The sequence below is a fragment of the Labrus bergylta genome, chromosome 10 (assembly GCF_963930695.1).
Source record: "Labrus bergylta chromosome 10, fLabBer1.1, whole genome shotgun sequence".
NCBI classification, from domain to species: domain Eukaryota; kingdom Metazoa; phylum Chordata; class Actinopteri; order Labriformes; family Labridae; genus Labrus; species Labrus bergylta.
Genome location: NC_089204.1, coordinates 24,197,675 through 24,205,734, shown reverse-complemented (window position 1 = coordinate 24,205,734; position 8,060 = coordinate 24,197,675). Strand labels below are relative to the sequence as shown.

Sequence of the window (8,060 nt, the reverse complement as noted above, 5' to 3'; positions counted from 1 at the left end):
TTGATCCATCCTAATAAGTACATCCCATTCTTCACAAACTGAGACCTCACCATCAATGAAATCATGAAGTTTATATATCAATTGAATTTCATTTCTTGGAGACTTTGATACCCATTTTATTAAAAAAAAAAAAAAAAAAAAAAAAAAAAGGGAGTACAGAAAAATAAAATTAAAGAGCAACAGGTGGATTAAAATGAACTAAGTGTTTGTATTACTCCCTCAGATGTTTTCAAGAGTGCTCAGAACTGAATGATCTGCTGCATCTTCACAGCATGAAGTGTAATGAATCTGTTATTTATTCTTGCAGACTAATGGAACTGACACCATGAACAAGAAGAGCGCCTCACTGACAGGTGAGAAAGAATTCCTGCACAGCGATGTTTGTAAACAACCTTTTCATTTGCATGTTATTCATTGAAAAACAATCAAATCCCTTTCAGAGTAAATTATTGATTACACGTAGCTTTGTACAAGCATGTTAGGCAGCCCTCCAGGGGCCTGACTCACCAGAGAGTTATTTACAAGCTTTTTGTCTCTAGCAGAAAAAGGGATCAAGCTGGTGCAGGAGGGGCAGTACGCACAAGCCGTCAGTATGTTTACAGAAGCCATCAAATGTGACCCAAAGGATAACAGGTATGTCATGACTACTCTATAACAAAGTGAGTTCAAACATTGATGACACATAGATCATTGTGTTTTGCATTTGTTGATCCCATCCCTCAGGTTCTTTGGGAATCGTTCCTATTGCTACTTCTGCCTGGAGCAGTACCCTCAGGCCCTGGCAGATGCTGAGCGCTCCCTTCAGCTGGCCCCAGACTGGCCCAAAGGATACTTCCGGAAGGGCAGTGCTCTCATGGGCATGAAGGTAGGAACAGGTTGCTGCGACCGTGGGATGTAGCATGTTATAAAATAACGTTCTCATACTAAAGCCTGTGATTTAAAATTTTCCTTCTTTAACTCATTACTGTGGGTCTTTGTGTTTTCAGCGGTACAGTGAGGCAGAGAAAGCCATGGAGCAGGTGCTCAAACTGGATAAAGACTGTGAGGAGGCTGTCATTGACCTCTTTGACTGTAAAGTGCTGCAGTTAATGGTAAACCCGCAAATAAGAACAGCCAAGGTGTTTCCTGTGGGCGTAGCTGTGAATGAAAACAACCAGAACTTCCTCTGAGCCTTTCATTTTTAAGCAACAATGTTAGACAAGTCATCTTGACATGAAACTAAAATGTATTATTCATGACTAACTTTTTATTTATCTCATGTCTTTCCTCAGGAGCTTGGTTTTGACGAAGGGCAAAGTGTCCTGCTGCTGGAGAAGTTTTCAACTGTACAAGCTGCTCTGGCATCTTCTGACGTCGCCAGAGGTAAGTTGACGTGTTCACATTTCATAAGGAGGGCCTGCATGTTCTCTTTGTAACGCATACAGCTCTGTGCTTTGGATTTTATGAATGAAAATGCCTTTTTCTTGCAGCTGTGAGCCAAGATTCGTCAATTGTGCAACCAGGGTAGGTGACCATTGTTTGTCTGAAATAAGCAAGGGTCATATGGGCTTGTAGTTGGTCGTGTGGTTATTTGGAGCAATTCAACAAATGATGGATCAGAACTGTAGTTTTATTGCTTTAATTGTCATTCTTCTCTGTCCTTCAGAAGTCCCTGCCCGTCTTTGTGGGTTGGAAATGTGACGACGGAGCTAACTGAGAAACATCTACGGGACCTTTTTAAAATGTAAGACTTGATGCTAATTTTATGACTTAAAGTCACTTTTTGTAGGCAAAATGTTCCTAATTCATGCCCAGCAAACCCTTTTTGTACCTGTGTGGACAGTGAAGTAATATTTAACCAAGGTAGTTATTGACTTTTCTGTTGTTTGCTTTGCATTGTAGGTACGGTGAGATTGAGAGTATCCGTGTGCTGCATGAGAGATTTTGTGCCTTTGTAAACTTCAAGAATGCAAACATGGCTGCACGTGCCATGGAGAAACTAAATGTGAGTACTCATTTGTGGAGCTGTGATTTGTGGAGCAATTAAAAAAGAAAAGGTGTTTGATAGTAGATCAATCATTCTTAGTTTTTCAAGCAAAATTGTCAAATAGTCTCTGGTTCCAGCTTCCTAAATGTAAGAATTTTCTGCTTTTCTTGTGTCACTTTTTTGCTATGATACTGAATGTGGATTGGGAAAAAGAAGCAATTGGAAAACAAAATATAAGGAAATTCTCAGGAGGAGTTTCCTTATATTTTGTCATTTTGAGGGCTAAACACTTTAAACGGTTGATCTTAAAAATATCTGAGAGATTCACCGGTTGCAGCCCTACTCATTTAGTCTCCTCTTGGCCGTGTCTCCTTTTAATAAACGTTGTAATGGAAGGATGTGACTTTTCTCACAGGGTTTTTGTGTTGAGAACACACGTTTAGTGGTGCGCTATCCTGACCGGCGCACTCAGAAAGTCCTTCCTACTCCGCTCAAGACCTGTCTGCCCGTCACACAGCAGGCAGGGGCGGCTGCAGGGTAAGAAGCACTCTTTAGAAACATTAAGTCTCGACCCATTAATCATACTTTTCATTATTGGAAGGGTAATAGCTGTGACACTTCAAACGCTTTCTCTGCTCAGACCTCGACGACGTGGCCCAGTGAACGGAGACGAGTGTTACTTCTGGAGAACCACCGGCTGCCATTTTGGGGATAAGTGTCGCTACAAGCACATTCCTGATCAGAAAGGCAAGGACAGGAAGCCCTGGCAGCCTTGAACTCTACTTACTCTCCGCCCCAGTGTTGTGCAGGAAACTAGGACCCACAGACTGAGCCAAAGGAGCCGGCACTTGCTGGACCAATTTCTCTAGGCTAAAAAAAAATGTATTGTAGTGAAATGGACCAGAATAGTTCAAGGATCAGAGCCAAAACTCTGGCTCCAAGGCAGGGATAGTCACTCGCATGCAACAAAGGACTTGGAGTATGAAGGTTTTGATTTTAACCGGAAACTAAACTATATTGCTTTAAAGTACAACATTCACCAGAGGGCAGAACAAATCCTGCTGGTTTTCTGCTTTGTATTGTAACCCTTCTGTGCAAACGGTGACCCATTCCTTCTTGAAGGGATACAAACTAACCTCACAGTCCTACACCACAACAAGGAAGTAAAACTGCCTTGGTCCTCTTTCTAAAGAAAAAGCAGTGACTGATTTCACTCACAGCAGTAATGAAAAGCCAAGGTTCATCAGTGACATTTGTGGTGACGATCCTTCTTTAGAAGTTCCATCACAAATCAGTGTTCATCCCGAAATTAACAGCAACATGACATTTACGTTTTTTAAAACGGCTTAAATCGATCTACATGTTATCAGTTTGGGATGTTTCTGAGATGAATGGTTTTATTCTGTGCCATTTCTTTATTTATTTTTTTGATCGATTGATTGATTGAAATGTCAGGTGAGAATATCGTCAGCCCTGTAAACCATAGGAGAGCCAGTTGCGGCTCTGATCCTCGTGCCCAAAGCAGAAGAAAAGCTTCAATCTCTTCCTCAGAATAAGAATATGCAAAAGGATTTCCTGGTACATTTGCATGGTAGACATCGCAGCGCTTTGAGTCTATGCAAAGAACAAAAAAATGCAGACTCGGGCCGAAGTTGTCTGGTTTGTTTGTTTGTATGTAAGACCCATATGGTAATGTAAGTGGTAAACTTGTTGATACTACAGGACAGTGCCTTAGAAAACGCCATCCTCAGACACACACGCGCGCACACACACACACACACATTCATGACCAAGTGCGTCATGATGCTTTAAGCTCCTGTGAGGAACTTTTGAGTTCGTGCATTCATTGTGGAAAAGAAGTCTTTTATTTGTGAAGGTTTTGTTTTCTGATGAAAAATCTGACCCTTTTTTCTTTTTAACAGTCAAATGTTTCACTCATTGAGAATCTTAAATAACGATGTAGAAATTATAAGTCTTGTAGCTGATAGTCTTGTTTTTTTTGTTGTAGCTCATTAAAAGACATCAGTATTAATTTAATTCAGTTTTATAACTAGCTATAATTTCCTCCCAGGAGCTTTAAAGGTCCAAAGAACTTTTGAACCTCGTGAGTCAGTGTTTGACATTGTTATGGGGTCTATATTTCAGTATTTCAATGAACCAAAGAATGCTTCATCTAATTGCTCTGCACTGAAACCTCTTAGTTCTTTTAAGTTCAACACTAGACGGTTCAAACTCAAGTGTCTGTATCATCATCTAGATAAAAATAATTACAGTGCCCACCCCTGGTTTAAGTCCACACTACGTTCACTTGCAAACCATATACAACATAGTGATTATTTATTTTCCTATTTATGCCTTTGTTTTTTTTTGTTTTTTTACAACAAACGTACCTTAATTTACTGGTCTTTTTGTCTCTACACTTTATAGAAGGTGAAAGAAACATATTTCTACAAGTCCACTCTTGGGCTTTCTTTCTGGCATTAAGAAGCCAGCATCACTTTCCCCTGCTGCACTTCTACTTTTCTCGCAATCACTTTCTGTCTCGTTGCAAAAACATGTGAAAAAGGAATTGGACAGCACTTGTGGGGTAAGTCAGCGTATGACTGGTGCTGTTTACTGTTGTTGCTCAGTTCATTTAGGCATGCAAACTAATTAAATGTGTAGGATTTTACCATTTCACATTTAGATTTCATCTTAAAGTTATTTTAAAAGTTATAAAAGGTTTTCCCTGAGTAACATTTTTATTTTCTTGGTATGTTTAAGTCCTACCTGTTTGTACCTTTTTTTTCAAACTGTTTCAGGAAATGCATTTTTAATTTTGATGTCAACTTCAAGAACGAGCACTGCAATCCTGTTAATCTTCCAAATATTTTTAATACCGTCGTTACTGCACTGCAAAAAAAATCTTTTGTATTTAATAAATATATTTGAACCACCTATTTATGAGTTTCCACAAGATATTTGGCACAAACTGAGGAAAAGTGTCTGAGGCATGCAGGTGTTCTGCTAAGATTTCATAAAAATGAATTTTGTGACATCATTGGTTGTTTCCTTGGCTTCCACAAGGCGGCAGTGTTGCACATGAATGATTTGTACCTTAAACATGACCCTAACTGAACCAGCCTATGCAAAGCATAGACATGTCTTTTTTTTTTTTAATCCCCAGTAACTTACACTTTCCTCTTAAGTCTTTCCTGATGCTCAAACCCCTGAAGAAGTAAATCAAAGTGGGCCAGACTGGTGTGGGGGGAAATATGGTAACTCTGTCACCACTGACAGGAGACACTTGTGTGGCCAGCACAGAAGATGCATCAGGGAAGCGGTATCCGCCCAGACCAGTTGAGGACGGAGAAACGACTAGCTGTCCTGGGACAGTGTGGGAAAATCAACCATCATGCCACATATGTTTAGAGCAGAGATGGACTAAAGCCTGATGCCATCTGTGGATACATGAGAACTACTGTACATACAAGTGTGAGAATGCTGAAAACTTGAAGTGGCACTCCACAGATCAGAACTAGCATTTAGTATGAAAGTTGATAGAAAGCTGGATTTATACTGGTGACTGAAATCTCTACACATTTATACAGGCATACAGGCAAAAGCTACTGATTTAAAGCAGCAGCTGATTTCACATTTTTTTGTATCATTTTCAGCAAACCAATATAAATGCTGGGTGCAGGGTGCTGGATAGCCTAGCATTTATGCCGCATGCTCTATGTACGGAGGCTGTAGTCCTCGTCGCATTCGGCTGTGGATTCAAATCTAACCTTGGCCCTTCGCTGCATGTCATCCCCCGCTTTCTCCTCCCAACTCTTCCCGTCTCTCTTCAGCTGCCCTGTCCAATAAAGGCAAATATCCAGAGCAATACTATCGAACAGTAGCAATAGCCAGGAATAAAATGTTTGACTTGATTGTTTGATTTTTAACAATGCACTACTTGATTTTAATCATGCATTGTTTTTTTTAAGTTGCTGATTGTTCACAAACATTTAAATAATAATGATGTAATGTTTATGTCTCTGATGGAACATAGCAGCATGACATTAAACCAGCTTTTGAGCTTCTAGTCCAAGTGAGGGAAATCAGAGCAAAATGGGTGCCGTCTAAAATTCGATTCGATGAGTGACTGATGATGTACACCATCAATCACTGTATCGAAGTCACCACGTGATATAAACAGTTGTGATTAACCCAACCTGAATCAGACTTGATGAAAATGTGTCCGGACATGAGAAGGCACGATGTAGCTGCAAATAGCTATAGGTTCGTTTCATGCTCATATAAATGAAGTGATGCTTTATAGCAAAGTTTCAGGAGCAGGACCACACCTCAACCACGCCTCTCCTGACATTCCCATTAAAACCTAAACATAACCCTCTCCTCCCCTTTTGTTCTCACATTCGGCACATCCCCACCCCCCCCTTCTCCCCATATCTCTCTTTCCTCCTTTCCATGGAGCCCTGAAGAGGCCAGGGAGCTACAGCGGATCCCCTGAGGCTAAGAGGTTTCCCACAACTGATTGAGAACCAACATATCAATATGATCAAGAAATAACTGTCAAACTGCATCCAGTTAATGGTGTGGTCCTTGTAAATGAAGCCTATTTTAAATGCTTAAAAGACAGTGGAATTTTTTATCCAACTTGAGGATGAAGCAAACACAGCTCTGAAGCAATTTCTACTGAGATGAATCTCTAACGTAAACGTATACACCACATCCTCCACACTGTACATGCCTACATGCGCCGACAGCTAGAAATGAAAGTAAAAGCATTATTAAAGCCTAGAGAGCAGCAGCAGTGGGGGCGAGCTCGAGGAGGTGCTGTCATTTCAAAAGGCACTTGTTTATTGTTGGAGAGCATGTATTTATTTCATGCCTCCACAGATTGTGGGTAAGGGCAGAGCCAGTTCGGTCTGCGTAATTAGAGAGCTGAAGAGAGAGAGAGAGAGAGAGAGTGAGGGATCTGCCACAGAGAGCTGCTGCGCTTACATACTCTTACCCCATGAATTCTCTGAGAGACCTGTAACACACTCTCTGGCACACACACACACACACACACACACACACACGCACACTTGGCTATTCAGTACGGGCGCTCAAGCAGAGACACCTGTGTGTAGTTTGATTAGACTAATATGCAACAGTGAATAACAAGTTATAATGGAAGGATGTCACACAAGGCCAGGATAGTTTTAACCCTCTTTTTCCTTTCCCTTTTCTTTTTTACATCTCTCATTCCTTTCCCTGTCGTCCTTGGAGATCCCTCTGATTTGGCCCCGCTAATACGGGGTCTGCTCTTCCTGTTTGGTTTCACCAGCCAGGGAGGGACCACCATCCTGCCACCCAGTCGCACCATCATTGGCACACACAAACTTCTCAATTACAGCTTCAAAGTGAACATGTGTGCACACAACTACACACACATATGTAACGTCTGATTTTTTTTTTTTTCTTCTTTCTTTACCCTGCTGGAACTCTTCATACGAGTTAGTGTTTTTACGGTCGCGGTTGATGTTTCAGTTCCTACCTCCCCTGTCATGATTGTAATTTTTCACGTCTATGAATAAACCTGGCTGCCTCAGAAAAGGTGCCCTCTGAGGTTTGCTTAAAAAACTGAAATAGAGATTATCAACACAACACCCTGAGTCCAAACATTTCCATGTTTCTAATTTTGTCTCGCACACTCCAGAAATGATTCAAAAAACAAATAAACATGTTAAAACGTGTCTAAAAGTGGAGGAGACGTAAGTCAGATCAGGACTGAGCACTGAAGTGACCCCAGCTATAGCAAGAGTAAAAAATGTTCCCTCGTTTTTATCGACATGTGCACTGTAAATTAAATCATTATGCTTTCTATACCATGATAACAGGTTAGACTATATAACCTTCTCCTGGGCAGGGGTGGTGAGGCATATTCTCATCACTTACATCCCCAAAACCTACGGTGAGGCCGGGCCTTTTTTTAGAGCTGGTGGTTTGCGGCCGTCTCAACAAGGAAATATCTACCCTGCGGTATAGGGAGCTTCTTTAAGACACTTGGAACTTGATGTTTGAAACTATTCTGGAACCAGAGTCTTTCCTGTGGGTTACG

The 8,060-nt window shown here is 41.0% G+C and overlaps 1 protein-coding gene across 3 annotated transcripts in view; it reads left to right on the top strand.

Moving 5' to 3' along the window:
* zgc:123010 (uncharacterized protein LOC641500 homolog) overlaps positions 1-4,905 on the top strand; it is a 12,770-nt gene extending 7,865 nt beyond the window's left edge. For 2 of the 3 annotated variants that reach the window (XM_020650997.3, XM_020650999.3), the window contains exons 7-16: positions 308-353; positions 540-633; positions 724-865; positions 987-1,091; positions 1,272-1,362; positions 1,470-1,503; positions 1,646-1,723; positions 1,882-1,984; positions 2,382-2,503; positions 2,607-4,905. In XM_020650997.3, coding sequence (XP_020506653.1) covers positions 308-353; positions 540-633; positions 724-865; positions 987-1,091; positions 1,272-1,362; positions 1,470-1,503; positions 1,646-1,723; positions 1,882-1,984; positions 2,382-2,503; positions 2,607-2,742 — 951 coding nt within the window. In that variant the 3' untranslated portion in view covers positions 2,743-4,905. The remainder of the gene's footprint in view (positions 1-307; positions 354-539; positions 634-723; positions 866-986; positions 1,092-1,271; positions 1,363-1,469; positions 1,504-1,645; positions 1,724-1,881; positions 1,985-2,381; positions 2,504-2,606) is intronic. The other variant, XM_020650998.3, reaches the window with a different exon arrangement.
* The last annotated feature ends 3,155 nt before the right edge of the window (positions 4,906-8,060 follow it).